At 50.0% G+C, this 17984-nt stretch overlaps 1 protein-coding gene across 1 annotated transcript; it reads right to left on the reverse strand.

Moving 5' to 3' along the window:
* Nucleotides 1-818: 818 nt before the first annotated feature.
* LOC104508141 (cryptochrome DASH-like) lies at nt 819-17905 on the reverse strand (the record flags this gene model as incomplete). Its single annotated transcript, XM_010149662.1, has 11 exons — nt 819-938; nt 5059-5216; nt 6309-6368; nt 7136-7215; nt 9116-9205; nt 10875-10948; nt 13072-13160; nt 13531-13679; nt 14529-14659; nt 15864-15957; nt 17733-17905. Coding segments are annotated over 11 exons (1218 nt in total), but the record flags the coding sequence as incomplete, so codon positions are not given.
* Between the last annotated feature and the right edge of the window lie 79 nt (nt 17906-17984).

Below are 17984 nucleotides of genomic sequence, written 5' to 3' on the forward strand. Positions count from 1 at the left end.
AGATTTGGTTTTATTTCTCACTATGTAAGTCTGGTTTGATTGGTAATAAATTACACTAATTTTCTCAAGTTCAGGGTCTTTTGCCTGTGATGGTAACTGGTGACTGATCTCCCCTTGTCCTCACCTCAACCCATGAGCTTTTCTTCCTATTTCCCCTCCCCTGCCCAGCTGAGGAGGGCAGTGAGGGAGTGGCTTTGGTGGGCACTTGGCCTCCTGCCAGGGCCAATCCACCACAATCCCCTACTAGGACTAATTTCTAATTCCATGCCAAGTCCTGCCAGCTACAGTGCTGAAAAGCAACAGCACAGCTTGCCATGATGCTAAGGAATAGGGTGGAAATGAGTGATCTGGAATTGAACCCTGGCTAAGCACAAGGAAAGGGCAATTTATCCGCTCCCACCACTTACAGAGGATAGTCAGAGGAGTCACAGGTTTAATCTACTCCTCAGGACCTCCTGAGGAGCAGCTCTGTCTCTCATCACTTCCGAGTTCTCCAAGAAGCTGCTCTGTGCTTGAGGAAATGGCTGTGCGAGATGGGATGTGGCTGCTACCCGGAAGAAATGGGGATGAACCACTAAACACGTAGACCAAGGTCCGGGCAGGGCGGGCGTACAGAGCACCGGCCTCTTGGGGGACGGCAGCAGACTGTAAACGTCAGATCTTCCTGCACAACAGCAGGAACCCGCCTGACTGTTGGCAAGGAGATCACAGAACTCATTTTGCAGCAGTATCCACACAGCAGATTGATCTCTGCTCCCTGAAACTACCACATATGCTTGGCTGCGCTGTTCACCATAAGACAGCCAAACAAGACTTACATTGCCATCGTAATCCAGGCCTTGCTTAATCATGTTAAACTTCCTGTTGTCCCGTGGGTCATTGCCAACACCAGCGCTATATAACCAGTTGCCGTAATTGCTACAAACGTCGTAATCCACCTTGAGAACAGAGGAAGGAAACGGTAAGAGCTGGGCTGGCACTTGATGAATCTCCTCTCCCCATCCGCCCCCTCTCTCAAGGGAAGAATTCCTTGCATGGGAACCAGCCTGGCCACTCCAGGGTAGTCCGAGCTCTCCCGTGTAGGTACAGCCACTTGGCTCAGAAGAGAACCATGGTGCATGGCTGTTTGTACAGACAGGATCAGCTTCCCAGGCCGCTTCACTTCGTGGGCCTTAGGTCAAGGAGGTAGGTCACGGTCTAACCAAAGTCCCTGTTTCCTTTAAATAAACAAACAGAAGAGCTCGAGTCCAGAGGAGGCCACGAAGATGCTCAGAGGGCTGGAGCACCTCTGCTATGGGGACAGGCTGAGAGAGTTGGGCTTGTTCAGCCTGGAGAAGAGGAGGCTCCGGGGAGACCTTATTGCAGCCTTCCAGTACCTGAAGGGGCTACACGGAAGCTGGGAGGGACTTTTTACAAGGGTCTGTAGTGACAGGACAAGGGGTAATGGGTTTAAATTGAAAGTGGGGAGGTTTACATTAGATAGCAGGAAGTTCTTCCCGGAGAGGGTGGGGAGGCACTGGAACAGGTTGCCCAGAGAAGCTGTGGATGCCCCATCCCTGGAAGTGTTCAAGGCCAGGCTGGATGAGGCTTTGAGCAACCTGGTCTAGTGGAAGGTGACCCTGCCCATGGCAGGGGGGTTGGAACTGGATGATCTTTAAGGTCCCTTCCAACCCAAAGCATTCTGTGATTCTATGAAACCTAAACCTTCTCTTTCTGCCACCATCTGGCACCCTCCATGGCTTTTGAGCGCTCATATTCTAAGAAACAGTAGCCCAGTACATTTCAATTAGGAGAGAAAATTCCTCCTGACCACGACTAACAAAATCACCTCTGCAGATTCTATGGGGCAGACTGGGGAAAAATCAGACTCAGGCTGCAGAGAGTGGCCCCACAGAGCGTACTGAGGTGCAGCCCGTACAAACACAGCAGGTATTTCCCTGCTGCACTTCACCTTCCCAGGCCATAAGCCTCAACTCACAGAGAGAGGTGCTCTGCTCTGGGAAACACCACAGCTCTCCTGATGTACTCAGCAGGCTGCACATCGTCTAGTTACTCTACACCTAAACAGATACAAACCTCTCGAGCTCTTCTGTAAAACAGAGCAAGGCTGCTGAGACAGGCACAAGGAGGGCAGAACGGGGTTTGTCTGAGTGCTCTCAGCTGGGCAGGGTGGCCTAAATCCAACATCTGAAGCCTTCCAGTTGTAGAACAATTCCTAGCTCAGGGGGGGAGTGGCAGTGATAGCAAACAGGGCGTGGGATCACTGAGCATTCCTAGGAGAGGTGTGGGCCTTGGGAAAGCATAGCGCTGCCCGCTGCTGTAGAGTTTGCAAAGACAGGTCACTAAGCAGGTTCGGTGCTGTTCTCCCTTTACTGCCACAACCAGTCCACACGGTGATGCTTCCAAAAATCTCAGCTGCTCCTTATAGGGTGGAGCTTGATGTCCTCAGATGGCCGAGAGCACGGGGAGGGGGGCTGGGACACCCTCCCATCCCCCTTCTCCGCAACGGCATCCGAAAGCTGGGCTCACTGGGCACCCGGCCTCCCCTTCCCAGCAGCACTTCCTCCAGCTGGTGGGGTAAGGAGAGGGAGAAAGCTGCCATCCGAGGCCTGACTGTGCCATTCATGCGCAGGAAAGCGTGTGTGGGAGGTGAGGGCAAATCCAAGGGGGACTGGAGGAGGCAGGCTCACTTCCCCATCAGCCTTGCCCCTTCCTGGCATTCTCTTCCCTTTGTTTCTCTCCCTTTCCTTGGGGCCTGACCCTGTGGATGAAACGGCAGAGAGATTCTCTGTTCAGGACACCCGAGGTCTCCAGCCTTTCCCCTGGCTTCAGCGGGTTGCAGAGAGCTGGCCTTGGTCTCCCTGCCCGGCTGGTGTGGATGGCAAACACCTCTCCTTCACAGGCAAACACTCAGTGGGCCTTTGGTGGACAAACCAGAGATGGAAAACGCATCATTTTCCCTTTGTAAGACCAGTTTGAGCTCTGTACTGGCCTTTACCATTCCACAGGCATATCTCCCCCACCAAAGGGATGTCTCCTGTATGTCACTCCGGGGATGACACCAGTAGCAGAGCTGTCAAGCCATATATCAACGGGACACAAGCTGGGAGGAAGGGGCAGAACGACACAAGCCTGTGCCACACCAACCTGCAGTGGCAGCCAGCATCTGGGGCTTCCCAAGGTGAAAGGGCTAATGCCGTGTGCCAAATCCTGCTTCCGGCCAGGCTGGTAACGTTTATGCCCACAGGAATAAACCAGAGTAACCCAGGGAGCATCCTCCTAGCGTGGGAATCGCTCAGGGAATAGGACCCGGAATCTCCTGTGGCCCTTGGAGTCTGACTGCAAAGCGAACAAATCTCCTGCCTGAGGAAGACAAGGCTGCCCACCCATCAGAGCAAAGCCTCTGTTCCTGAATCCCAGCTCCAACAGAACCTGGGGCGTGAGGCTTGCCTGCACAGGAGGCAAGCTGCCCTCTCTGCGGAATGAAGTCACCCCTGTAACTGCGCCGAAAGCAAAAGCCAATAGATGCCACCAAACGCCAGATACTCCGCAACAGTCAAAACGGTCCCGCTGTCTGCACAACAGGCACGGGCAGACACGTTTGTGCGCGCTGTACCCTTCTTCTGGAGGATGTGTGTCGCGTACAACGCGCTCCGGCTACAGGAGTCAGGTGATCCATACGGAAATGCAGCCCCTGCCTGGCAATTCGCTGCTACAAAGCTTGCGGGGCATCAGCTATCCTCTACAACCCACTGAAATTGCAAGAGACACGCACTCCAGGTAACATTTTCCATCCCATGTTCCAGCAAGGATATGAAGGATAAGGCCACCACTTTCCCGATACGAGTTCTCTGGTGCCACTTGCTGAGGGCTCTCGCTGTAGGAGAGATCACTGCGTGGAGCTACCGACACCGCTTTCTGGAGGGTCCCACAGAAGCCCTTCCCTGTGTTACTCTGCAAGCTCACCCCTGCTCACAGCACTGGCATGAGTCACGGCAATGGGAAGAGCACCCGGATCTTCCTGTAGGGCTCCGCAGACAAAGCCACATCAGAGCCCAGCTCCAAGGAAGCCCCCAAAAAATGTGTGTTCACAAAAAAGGCTCTTGCAGCTCCCGGCGAGGTGACTGGGCTCTCTCTGTACCTCCAGCCACCCTAGTGAGCGGGAAGTTTCCTGACTGCCGATAGCCTCTTGTATCCTACAGACAAGACCCGCAGTGTGAGGCCAATAGGAGTCTTTTTTGGTCTGTTCCGTTCAGTCTGGTGAAGAACAAATGCAGATTATGACCTCCTCAGCCTCAGTTTTCACCCTTAGGCTTGGTGCTACTGACAGCCCCTCCACCAGCATCACCAGAGATAACGGCCTCAAGCAAAGACACCAGGAGCTGCGCAGAGGCACAGAGCCCGTGCCTCTGCTCCAGGGACGGCCAGCTTGGTCAGGAAGATGCTACGGGACTGAGGACTGAGAAGCAACCCGCATATTAACTGAGCTCAATTGGCATATGAGAAAGGAATTGGCACTCCAGTTGGCAGGAGGCCTGTGACTCACCAGGACGAAGGATGCCTCCAGCCAGGGTGGAGCTCGCTGGAAGCTGATCCAGCTATTGTCCATACTCGCCTGTTCTTGACTAGATGACTTCCCTGTCCACAGCCATCAATGCCAAGACACTGTGCCAGCACTGGCTCCAGTAACCAGAACACATCTCTCTTTAGGTTCTATTTCTGGGCTGTCCTCCTCCCCAGCCTCTGGGGTGAGCAGATCAGAGCACCGTTAACATAATTTGGAAGTTTTCTCAAATGTGACAGATCTCTGGCTAAAACCCTACACAGAGGATTAAAACTATCACTGCAAACTTCCTAGCTACATCTTGGTTGATGGATTCCCTTTTCCTACAGGAGCTCTGGGAAGCACATACCGTGCAAGCAGTACATACGGGCATTTGTACCAGCCTTAAAATTACAGATCGTCTTCTGCATCCTGCCTTGTGAGGCAGAGCTGTTCTCTGTCACTCAGGGCAGAGAGCACAAACGACTCCAGACACACCAAGCGTTCAGTCTTACCAGCAGGTATTCGAACCACTCTGCCCCCATCCTCCAGTCCAGGCCCAGGTCCTTGGTGAGAAAGCTGGCGACATTCTGCCGCCCTCTGTTAGACATGAAGCCCGTCGCAGCCAGCTCCCGCATGTTGGCGTCGACAAACGGAACCCCGGTTTTCCCCTCTGCAGAGTAAAAGACAGCACTGGGATAAGCTGACATTTTTTGGCACTCAGAAACCAGGCTGTGGTCACGCATTCACAGCCATCCAAGCAGGTACGACCGTGCCAGTGTACAGCAGCAGGGAGAGGTTGCAGTGAGGCTTAGCTGGCTTGCAGCCACTAAGATCCACTGGAAATTAAATGGGAATTTATACTGAAAATGAGGAGAATTTTTGGCAAGAAAAAAAAAAAGGTACAGGAAAAAACCTCAGACTGGGAAACAAAGAATCAGATGTCTTGCAGGGAATTTTGCAGAGCAAAATACATATACAGACCGTAGTGAGCTGGGCCAAGAACAGCAAGGTTCTTGACAGGGGACTAATAGCAGATAGGAATGTACGAAGCCCCTGGGGTTAGTACCTGAAAAGCAGAGAGCCTTGTCTGTTGCTAAGGAAAAGATTCCCTGTACCTGTGTGCAAATGGACACACAAGGCATAAGTGTGAAGAACGATACATAGGTGTGTATTTCACTGAATCTGCTACTTCAATCTGTTAGTCCCTCCAAGTTTTAATTTGAGATGTTATACTCGCTATTCACGTGACAAAGTTATAAAAGCTAAAGAAAAGCAAGCATAGTAAAAGGCTGTGGTATAACAAAAGATGTGATTTAACATAACGCTGCTTTAAACTAACCAAAATCAATCAGAAGAACAAAACGCAGCAGGCATGGCAACCTAGCATTGACAAGAAGGGTTGGTCAGCCCCAGTGTGACTAAGCAGAAGGGACCAGCAGGTTATGAACACTTCCCCCCGGGCAGGAAAATGTAAGTGCAATGCACTTCGCACAGCATGCAGCAGCCGACAGAGCCTGGCCATTCACGATACGCGCTGGGCCTGCCGCTGGATGGTGCTCCGGCACGGAAGGGAAGCCGAGCGTCCTGCACTCGCACTGAACCGAGGGGCTGGACTCGTTTGGTGGTGAGGGTTTAAGTGACAGGGCCTGGTCATGCAGACAGTTCCCCTACATAAATCCGAGTTGGTGTTAGGGCACGCGTCAGCATGCGCCCGCATGGAAACCGAAGGCACGCTTAGCCAAAGCGGTGATTTTCTACTGACCTTTCCAACAGTCAAAGAGCTGAAGGTCCTTCTTCCAGGGGATATCTTTACTTTGAAGCCCTATTGAGGAAACACATGAACAGCCAATGAATACAAATGCTGACGCAGGCAGTGATGAATGAAACGACAGCCAGAGGTGCCTTGGCTGGCACAAGACGTTAGGATGAAGCTTAAGGGGTCTTACAAACAAGCCACATTCCTTCTGCAAGGGTTTAGAGATGACCTGTTCCTCCTTTCAAGGGTTACAAAGGGATGCCTTCTGCACAAGGAGGATGCTCAAGCCCTAATTTGATTATTGGTTTTGTTGGTGTTTGCTCTTTCATTTTGACTTTAAAAAGACTCAGACCTCGCAAGTGGCTGGAGATGTGCTCTGGCCCAAACTATTGTCTTCTTGTTTAATTTTACTCTGAATCCCCTGATGTTGTGCAAGGCAGAAAGTCTCCAGTGCTTTGGGATTCACACTGCTGGGTTGGTTCCTGCTCTGTCCCAGATTCTCTGGTGAACCTGGGCAAGCCTGGATTCTCTCCAAGGTGGAGTGTCTGCAGAAACCGCATCTTTACTCTTATTGTGCTGCAGTGACATGTGCTAATAACACTCCCCGTATCTCATCAGATTTGGGTTAAAAGTCTCAGTGTCTACCCATTGTCCAGATCTGTGGTGCTGAGGCATTTCTGCGCTCAGAGTAAGTCCCCGGCAATGTCCTGGGCTGGTGACATAGGAGCTTATGAGGAGAACATTTGCGCAACACAGTGCCAGCAGCCTCTTCTCTTACCTTCGCTGTTGTAAGACTGTACCCTTCCCCTCCAAATATGGTGATCCATACACACCTCTTAATGAGAAAATCCTTTTGCCATACTTCAGGGCCACGAATCGAAAGTAATCCCGCCACAGCAGTTCAAACAGGACCCTAAAACACAAAGCCCTGTCTGTATTTCACTATGGGTCAGATAAAACTACTGAATTAGGATTGTGCTTCCATAGCACCCATCATTAACACCCTGAGGTTTATTCACAATGAGCAATCTTCCGGACCTTCCCACAATACCAGTTCTTGCCCCAAGCCTACATACCTACATCCAGTCACCTGGATGACTCCAGTGAAAGCAAACTTGGCATGAATCACTTGGGAAGGTTTCTTTAACTCCAGTGTAGGAAGAGAATTTCAAGAAATCTCTCTCTCATCTGTCCCTACTGGGATATAATCCTCCAAAGAGCAGGGGGAGGACCTGATTCAGCTTCACAACTCCCCATGAGCGAGCACAGCAGCACATTCCTAAGAGCTTCGCGTTGACTTAAACAATAACATTGGTTAGAGACTTAAAGGCACCTTTCAAAATTGGGTTGACAGTGGTCTGGCTCATGAGATCACATGCTAGGCCCACAGAAAACAGACATTTTTTAATAAAAACTTTTATATAAAAGCCCGTGTTATAAAACGATGGCACATCAGCCTCCGAGACCTGCCTCAGCTCTCTGGCATGTTGGAAATACTCTGCTCAGCTGATGCTTTGCCTTACGAGATCTTTCCAGACAATCTGATTACAAAACAGGACACTGTCCAAACACCAACACCTGAGGTTAAATCAGTCCCTCGTGTGCAGCTACCACGACCTGTACTTCGCTGTACAATTGACTGTAGTGCCTGGGAGCCTGACAGCTTCTTTATTACCATTATTTATCACCTTAAAATGCTCAGATCACCATGGCACCCCGGCTGCAAGCAGGCTGGCTGACTATTAGACAGAAAAACATGAGTATGTTCATTTCTTCAAGTCTTTTCTCTCTTAATTCTCTTTGAAGAAAAAAAAAAAAAACCCTGACACTTCAACAGCCAAGAAGTCACTGTTTTACCTGTCATTCAAATTTTAACAAAACCAAGCATTCTGGCAAGAATTGTTGTTCTGCCTGTCCTTCCCCAACCACTGTGCTGTTTCACATGTTGCAAACATATCAAACCAATACAAAAATACAGCTCTACAGCCTGCATGCAGTTTCTGGCTTGGGATTTTTTCCCATCCAGGTCTAATGTTAGGCCAGGCTCTGACATGAGCCTGCTTTTCCATAACAGCTCCCTACTAGGCTCTAACCCCTGGTGCGTGGGCAGATCAGAGTGCATGAGAAAGTGTATCCATCCTTGGGCTGGCCTTGCACTGACCTCAACTGTCCCCCACAAACCTTCAGGACAACCTGCAGGCAGGCAAGCAGCCAGCGGCAGGGTGAGGAAGAGCATGGGTGACAAGGCAGGATGCATTAAGCCTGCTTCCCAGTCCCCTCTTCCCCTCTGCATTGGTGTTGTGGTCACGGTCAAGCAGCCCAGCGAGCACAGGGCCATTTGCCAGACTGTGCAGGTGTCAGAGATCCTTCTGACACCATGTGATCTGTGCAAATCACACAGCTGCTGAGCCTTTCAGGTGAAACCCTGCTCATACCTTTGGCGTGAGAAACCCTTTGGTTTTTATCTGTAAATCATTCTTCTTCCTTCTTATCAAGCCCATAATAACAATACAGAGAGGGATGGCGATGATTTACAGAGATCAGTTTTAAAAATCATTAACCACAATTTCCCAGCAATAATAATGACAACTACCATTAACAATCTTTACTCTAGAAATTGCCTAAAGCCTCTGGATGTCAAAGGCAGACTAATAAATCCGTACTGAAAGAGAGCTGCAATGCAACGCAGAGGAACCAGACAGCAGGCACAGGAAAAACAAACTAATTAAGAAGAAAGTTAACCAATCACTTCCTCCTGTGCGTGAGTTTCCTTTGCAGAGAAAACAAGCCACGGTGACCGTGCAGGGACGTACCAGTACGTGCTCGCATTTGCTGTTCTCTCTTTTTCATACCTCTGGATCTCCTCATAGATGTAGCGAGGCGAGATGCAGCCCAGCGCCAGCCTGAAAGCAGAAGAATGATGTTCTGAAGGCAGTGCGGGCCGGGCAGCGTGATGGCTGCACGGAGGGAGAGGAGGGGCAGTTTTGTGCTTAGAGCTGTTGTCTGAAAACTTTTGCTTGGTTTGCAGTTATGCCGCTGACTTCCCAAACGGCTTTAGTCAAGTTGCACGGCTTCTATGCAACTCCTCAACCCGAGAATCAAAATCCTCCCCTTCCCAGAGTTCATTTTACACAAGTCTGACAAGCTTTGCCTGAAAGTCTCAATCAGCTGCTGAGTTAGTGCACCAAGGACAAATCCAGAAACAGATCTCAAAGGTCAACCTCTGCATCTTCTGCCTTAGCTGCCCTCTTCTTACCACAAACCCACTGATCATATGCCCTTGGCTCCTTTGGCTTAGTGTCTCATTTCGGCGACCACAGAAGGCAAGTGACTTGCTGAATATCTCAGGCAGGGTAGGAAAACTAGGGAACCAAACCCAGCTCTGGCACTTCAACCCACCCAGGTCCTTTCATTTGTTCCAAATCAGTGCTGTGCAAGACAGGAAAGGGCCTGTGGAATCCAACCCCATGGCAAAGGGTGATAAGAAACAACTTTAACCTTGATTTTCTTAGAAATGTATTTTACTGCAGTTTCCCACTAGGGCTCGTTGAAAGCTCTGATGTTCTAACGAATTTTGGAAAACAGGAAGAAAGGGCCTGAAGAATTTCCCCTTAACTGACCAGCTCTAACACTTAGAAGTAAGAATCACCAGTATGAGGTGGCTGCAGTTTGAACCGGTCTGATTTTGACTCTCTGACAGAGGAACACTGTGGCGCAGGCAGATCAGGACTGTCTGCTCTGGACAAACGGCCAGCTTGAAAAAAAACCCAAGGAGGCTCCCACCGATAAAACTTCTGCAGTGCCAGGAGTCCTGGGATGCCACAGTACCAGCAGGTGGAGCCAGACACTGCAGTCACTGCAGCCGTGGCAGCACAAAGCAGGCTGAAAATAAGAAATCCTGAGCTCTAAACAGCCTCAGAAACTTGTTTCCTATTGCAATTCTGTCGGGGAAAATGCTCCAGATGCAGAGCTCCTAATGCTCCAGCATTAGGCTGAACTGATTTCTGCTGCTGCAGTTTCAGTCTGGAATTAACTCTGCACCTTTCAGCCCTGGAGACTAAACTCCTTAATTAGAAGCCATCACATTTACCCAATCAAGACACGCTTTTGCAATAGGAATAACCAGAAGCATCTCTTTACCCCACAGAAAAACAGAGTGGTGGTGAGGTGACTTGCCCCACAGCACTCAGCAAACCAGGCCTGGGTCGAGTTCTGCTGCAGTCCCACCAACACGGTGAAGCTACGTTCCTTCCCTGGCTGCTCTCAACCACCCCAGGCACACAAAACAGCACAAAGCCAAAGGCAAGTTGCGTGTCTGTCCACTGCCCCGTCCATATCACTGCTCCCTGCGCACTGGGCTCTTGGCACAGTACTGCTACACTTCAGCAATTCCTGATTGCAGGAATGATCCCAAGGAACCACTGCCTGGAAACACAATAAAGAGCAGCTCTGAGGCTGCTCTACCTCAACAAGAAGAGCAAGGGAATCACACCCAAACCCCTACCCATGCCCACTGAGCACTCAGTGGACAGGTAACATCCGTTTGGGATGGGAGCAGACAAAAATCTTTACCATGGTGCAAATTTAGTTGAGTAATCCATTCCCACCAGTCCATTCCGAGTCTCCTTGTAAGATGCAACCAGGTTCTGCGCAGGTAAAGGAACAAAAGGTTTTACTACTTCACATGCAAGCTGCTAAACACGCTTCCTTTCACCCTGGAGCCAGGGCAATCTGGCAGGCCTGGGCTCCCCCTCACGGCGGCCTGCAAGGATTACAGGGCTGCCAGATACTGCCTCCAGCGCACAGGAATGAATCGGGCCAGCAGTTTTCATTATAGCTCCGGGACGCACTGTCACAAGCTTCGCTCCCCGCTGCAGCCAGCAGCACATCTCTTTCTACAGGCACTATGAACCTGGCTGTGCTGTTCTCTGCCCCCACCTGTCTGACTCTGGATCAATAACTGTGCAGACAACAGCGTTGACAACACAGGGATGTTTCTGTGACTGCTGAGCGGGGCTGAGAGTCAAGGCCTTTGCTGCTCCTCACCCTGCCTCACCAGCAAGGAGACTAAGGGGGGTGCACAAGAACCTGGGAGGGGACACAGCTGGGACAGCTGACCCCAACTGACCCAAGGGATATCCCACACCATATGACGTCATGGTCAGCATATAAAGCTGGGGGAAGAAGGAAGGGCAGATGCTCAGAGTTATGATCTTCCTAACTAACTGCTACGTGTGATGGAGCCCAGCTTTCCTGGGGATGGCTGAACACCTGCCTGCCCATGAGAAGCGGTGAATGAATTCCTTGTTTTGCTTTGCTTGTGCACAGCTTTTGTTTTACTCATTTAACTGTCTTTACAGCTTCACAGAGTGGTAGGGGATGGAAGGGACCTCTAGAGATCATCTCATCCAACCCTCCTGCCAGAGCAGGATCACCTAGAGTAGATCACACAGGAACAAGTCCAGGCAGCTTTGGAAAGTCTCCAGGGAAGGAGACTTCACCCCCTCTCTGGGCAGCATGTTCAGGGCTCTGTCACCCTCGCCGTGAAGAAGGGTTTCCCCACGGTCAGGTTGAACCTTCTGTTTTCCAGTTTATGGCCGTTGCCCCCAGTCCTGTCACTGGACACCACTGAGAAGAGCCTGGTCCCATCTTCCTGACACCCACCCTTTAGATATTGACAAACATTGATAAGATCCCCCCTCAGTCTCCTCCAAGCTAAACAGACCCAGCTCTCAGCCCTTCCTCATATGGAAGGTGCTCCAGGCCCTTCATCATCTTAGTGGCCCTGAGCTGGACTCTCTCCAGTAGTGCCTTGTCCTTTCAGAGAGAAAACACTGATTAGCCCAGTGTTTTCTCTCAACCCACAAGTTTTCTCTCTTTTACCCTTCTGATTCTCTTCCCCATCCCACTGCAGGGGAGTGAGGGAGCGGCTGCATGGGGTTGAGCTTCCCACTGGGCTGAAACCCTGAAAATGCTGCCCAACAGCTAGGGAATGCAGGAATAGGGCTGAAAATCTCCCATGGCTGTCCCAGTGAGCACTGGCCACAGGACACTTCTTAACCCATCTCAGCTGGAGAGATGCTACCCCCGTTATCCACAAAGCTGCATAGGGTCTGATGCCACTGGAAATCAGCACACTTCATCTAAATTCACACAAGGCAAAACTAAGGCATTTTCTCAAACTAGACCAGGAAAAAGTTCAGAAATGGTGAGGATGCACAGACAAAATGCAGTCAGCAGCAGCTTCACTCCACCAAAGCAAGGGAGCAAGAAGTTGCTGTAATTATTGGCTGCAAGTTTTTAAACTAGACTACTAGGAATGTCCTACTATTTTTAACTGCGGGCAGCAGCGCGAGTCGGTTGTTCCTCACCCCAACTGCAACTGCAGCCCTTCAGGCCACTTATTCCTCCAAAATCGAGGACCTACATTGCTGATGACATGGGACAGGAGAGTAGAAAGGGTAAATCAAGGTAAAGGAGCTAAAAAAATTGTCCCAATTCCCAAAAGTTAATGGAAAAGAAGACTTAAAAGAGCTGGTCACTAAACTAGGTTCCTAAGTACTTGGCTTACACTCCCACTTCCTGGATGACTTCTTTTTTGTATTATTTAGTTTGTCTCTCTGAAAAAATTGAAATAATGCTAATTCCCGCCTTTATGAAGTGTTACACAGGAGCTAAGGAAATATTAGGAAGTGGAATTGCAGCCTCACCCACTTGCACAGCCATGTGTACAAGGGGGAGGATGCAGACAAGGAAATGTAGTAGTTACCGTTTCCCAAAAATAATACTGCAGTCTCATTAAAGCCTGGGTCTCTCCTCCACTGCAGGGGAAGGCTGTTCGTGGATCGGTCACAGGATCTGCCACAGAAAACACCATCACCTTGTTACCCCCTCGGAAAGCATCGCGAAGGCAGGAAGCTGAAGATCTAGGGATGTCCAGCATGGGGATGTCTGCTTTGGGGGCATAAAAGATTGTGGCCTGGTCTTCCTTTAAAAGAAGGGCCACACATATTAAAAATGACTGACTAAGGGGATGTTTTCTATCCCGCTGCAGGGTAGCTCCTCCCTGCAGGGAATTTACCTTCATTTGCTGTATGAGTGAACAGAGTTTCAGTTACAGTTTGAAGGGCAATGACTGCCTTTGGGAGGCCTCCATGTTTTGATTCTCAGTAAGAAACAGCTCTAAGCAGGATTTCATGGAAGCAACTGCCAAATTAAGTTTTCTTACCCTTTTGCCCAAAATCCTCCATTGTAGGGATACACCCTTCCTCCACCCCTAGAGCCAGAGGCTTTAGCTGATCTGCCATCCGCAGCATTGGCCGGACCTTTGCCGCAGATTCCACCGCTTTTCGGAAATGGGTGTAGACATCGGGCAACCTGCACGGATGAACAGAGTAGTCAGATCTCTGTAGGATGGCTACCCTGGCCCCTCCACACAGCACCACACAGCTTCTCCAGATGGAGGGTTAGCTCTCCGGGCTGCACTCTCCTGAGGGCATATTTGTGATGCATGTTTTTACAACACCTGGGACAAAAGAGGCAGAAGCCCTGGGGGTAGCAGCAATAGGAATTTCGGTCCTTCACCCAATTTCTTTCTGATTCTGATGCAAATAGAGCCTTTTCAATTTAAGGGATGTCCTGATGGGGCATTCCATAACGGTCGGATTTCTCTCACCTAACTTCTGATTACCCACAAGGCTGACCTCAACGTAAAAATCTGCAGGCATTTTAATGGCCTGACTCTTCTGCCCAATTTTATACATTTTCTATAGGATTCCATGAACAACTCAACCCCATCAACTACACCTCAGGTGACTATCGAGAGAGTCACGAATCCCAGTGCAAAGGGCTACTGTCACAGGCAGCTGCAGTTAGCCAGATGGAGAGCAATCCAGACCCATGACACAAGGACTCTGGGCACTGCACACTGAGTACCCAAACCGTGCTGGTGACGGGCAAAGAGAAATCAGTCCCTCAGTAAATGGTCGAACAAAACCCTCAGCTTCATGCATATCGAAGTGTAAATCCTACTAGTAGAGAGGGATGAATGTGCCCCTTCCCCTTGATGTGTACCAAGCATGACAGCATTGTTTCATGAATACAAATGGACTAATGGATCCCTTCCCTGCACCCGGATCAGATGACTAAGACCCCTCCTGAGCAGCTCGCTGGAGTGAGAAGCAAATGGGACAGTGCAGGAGTGAGTGATCCCATGGAGCAACCTACCTGGCAATAGGCCTGAAGGGAAGGTCGTCCCGGTGATACAGCGTGGATGCCCAGAGTGTCTGAATCTTCACTCCATGCTGACTACACACCTGGCACAGCCCCTTCTCCACGTCCAGCTCCTCCTGTGTGGCCTGGGGGGAACAAAACACAGTCAGGCCACAGCTGCACGGCCTCAGCTCATACATGCACACAGACCCCGGTCCCTGGTCTTGCCCTCCCCCCGCACCTCTGCATTTAGCCTCAGCCCTTTGGAGAGAGGTGGACACAACCTCTGAGTATTTCCCCAACAAGCATTTTCGCTCTCCATTACAAGTGCCAATGCCAAAATAAGGAACTCCTTGGTGTAGGACATTGCAGATCTTTTTAAGTTTGCTTGGACTGGAAAGGTGTCTGGACAAATATGTGTTAAATAAAAAAACGCACTGAGGGTTATTGAATATTCGGATAGCATTTCTATTTCAAGAAGTACTTGAGCCACAGATTCTTGGGAGGCTGGAAAAGTATGCAGGAGAAGTATCTTTACATAATTGTCCAGCTGCTGGGCATCTGTTATTGGTCACTGTCAGAAAAAAGGCTATGGAGTCGGATGAGGCCCTGCGTCTGATCCTCTGTGGTTGTTCATAGTGCTGCATGGAGTAAGGCACTATAGGATGTGTAGGTTGTCATGTTACAAGAGTTGTAGGCCTGACAACAGGAATACCTGCAGTGCAGGTCACAGTGATTCCTGCATTGGACAGCTCTGAGGTCCAGACTCTGCTAATACTGAGTGCATCTATGTACCTGTATACGCATAGATGTGTGTACTCAAAGCCTCCAGACCACTGGTTTGGACCCAGAGCCCTCCACTGAATTCAGCAGGCTGTGGATCAAACCACTTAGCTCAGTGAAGACAGGTCAGTGACACACCAACCCCATCAGCAGTCCAGGACCGGACTTAACTTTCTTTCTTCAACACACTGGTGGGCAACTGCCTAAATATGGGTGCTGCCAGCTCCCCGTGGGCCTTTTCTATACTTAACAGAACATGCCCCTTGGCAGCTAGCTCCCTGTGCAAGGAAGGTGCCAGGAAAAGGCAGCTTGATGCAAGCAAGAGGAGAAATGGACTCTGCTGACCTAAGATACCGGTTGCCAGAAACCTTTCTTCCTTGACAGGCACTCCCACCCGGACCCCTACACCACTCTTGTCCCAGAAGCCAGCCAGTTCCCCCAAGGTTAACAATACCACAGATAAGAAGGTCTCTGAGTGCACAGGACCCGCATCACCATTTGGCTGTAGAAGAAACTCCCACAACCTATTTTTACTTTTTAACGATGTCACTTCAATATTTCCCTTACCTCTTCATGGAAAGCCACAGCACTGACAGAGCCCAGCTGAGTAATCAGCTCACGGACCACATCTTCCGGCTTCCCCTTCCTCACAACCAGCGTACTGCAAACACAAAATATTGCCCTGAATTAAGTTTGATGTTATCGTTATTTATGTGCACAGGAGGCCCTGGTTCTGGCCTAGGCACCCATGTGCTAGTTCTCTATGGAGCACAGACAGCATGTGGAGGCAGACAGACAGGATTTGACTAGCCTACATTTTTTAGGACCCACTGTAAGCCTCTGAGGCTGACTGTGTCAAACACATTTCTACCACCCTGGATGCCTTAGAAAGGTTGACCGGGCAGAAAGCCAGGCTGTTACCTAATAGTAAATCTGTCAGATCTGTTCATCATCACACACAGAGGCTGAGATTCAAGAATGGATTCTTTTCAAACCACTTCACAGGTAGTGGTGGCCTGTGGGCAGATCCCTTTCCACTTTCATGTGGGAGTATTCAGAGGAATTCTCTTCTCTGAATGTTGAGTGTCTGCAGGAGTCAACAAAACTTCCCTCCCACCTTGCAACCTCGCCAACTGCCCAGCTGTGTACCCAGGGCACCAGAGCAGAAGAGAAGCTGTGGTGAGAAAGTTGGTCAGAGTTCTGTGGGCAGCCTCATACGTGACTCTGTCCATCTCCCTGTCTCCCCTCGCTTACACAGACACACACATATACTACTGCATCATGTAACAGAGGCCTGTGCTGCAGAACAATTTCTTGAAGGGGTAACACAGTATTTCTACCAGGATAACTTAAAGCATAACTGAAAAGTATTCTTCAAAGATGAAGAAGGCAGGAGCAAGGGGTGCTGCCAAGAGCTATTTGCCTTCTCACAGAAAAGCAGAGACAAAGCTGCCCACAGAGAACATGACAGATTGGATGTGGAGATTTCTGTCTGACGCTGCATTAAGAAGATACTTCATGGCTGTGGAAATGGAGCCTAGGTCTTAGTGTGGCTCTTCACAACCACACATCTCTCACTACAGAAGATCAGTCTCTTGTCAGCCACCGACAACTGCACAGCAGCACCCAAGCAGCTCTGAATCTGTTCACCACAGGGTGTGGAGGCAGATACCTACTGATCAGTTCTTTCAGTCTGTTATAACATTCACCATCTGCAAAGTCCACAATGCACAGCAAACCTAGAGCCATTCCTCTTGCTTCTGCTACCACTGTTATGTTGCTCTGGGAGAAGACAAACTGGCTGATGCATCTTCTGCTAAGCAGAGCCAGATGCTATCTGGTAATGGGGTTCTTCAGCATGTAGACCTTCAGGCCCTGGTCTACTCCAGTTATGGTTTCTAAAGGCATAACAAAGGAGGAATCCCTGAAGACCCCCTGCCCACAGTGTAGCCTGCCAAAGAGGTTGGGTTTAGTGGGATAGTGCACGAGCAAACTTAACTCTTGGGTCTTACAAGCCAGGTCCATAACCGTCTGTCTCAAGTCACCTCCTAGGGAAGACTTGCTAGGGACAAGGAAGGACACATGTCACAGTGGCTAGTGTTGTCAACTACATTTCAGATGACTGCTGTTCATGTCTCCAGTCATCAGGACTCTGCGCAAAGAGCTGAAGGCTGACACCCATCTCTGGCATCTGAGTTCAAGAAAGCCAAACCCCGAATGGCACAAAGCCTGCATGGCTCATGTCTCCCTTGCAGATGCTAGGGGAGGTCGTCTGAACAGCGGGTTACGTATGGGACCTTAGTGTACCTAACAGGAGGGCTGTGGCTCTGAAACAAGCCATCATCAGAGCCCAGACATGATTTGACTCGCAGCACAGACACGTGCTGAAAACGAATAGGAAAAGACGTGTTACTTGCACCGTGCTTTCTCAACTACCTTCCTTTTTTCTTGAGCGTTTCCCTTAGATCCTTTACGCTTTCCAGCAAAAACCTGAGCCGATGGGGCCCTGTCTTCGGGAAGCCGTAGCAGTGGGTGCCCAGGTAGTGCCGCGGGTCGAAGCAGTAGAGGGGAATAACAAAATCCGCATTACTCTGCGCCCAGTGAAGCACCTGGAAAGACAAGAGAGGACCGTGAGAGCTCTGGGGGGCAGGATGCAGAGCACAGAGTAGGTTACTTCTAGAGAAATAT

The sequence above is a fragment of the Eurypyga helias genome, unplaced genomic scaffold (assembly GCF_000690775.1).
Source record: "Eurypyga helias isolate BGI_N326 unplaced genomic scaffold, ASM69077v1 scaffold5624, whole genome shotgun sequence".
Classification (NCBI taxonomy): domain Eukaryota; kingdom Metazoa; phylum Chordata; class Aves; order Eurypygiformes; family Eurypygidae; genus Eurypyga; species Eurypyga helias.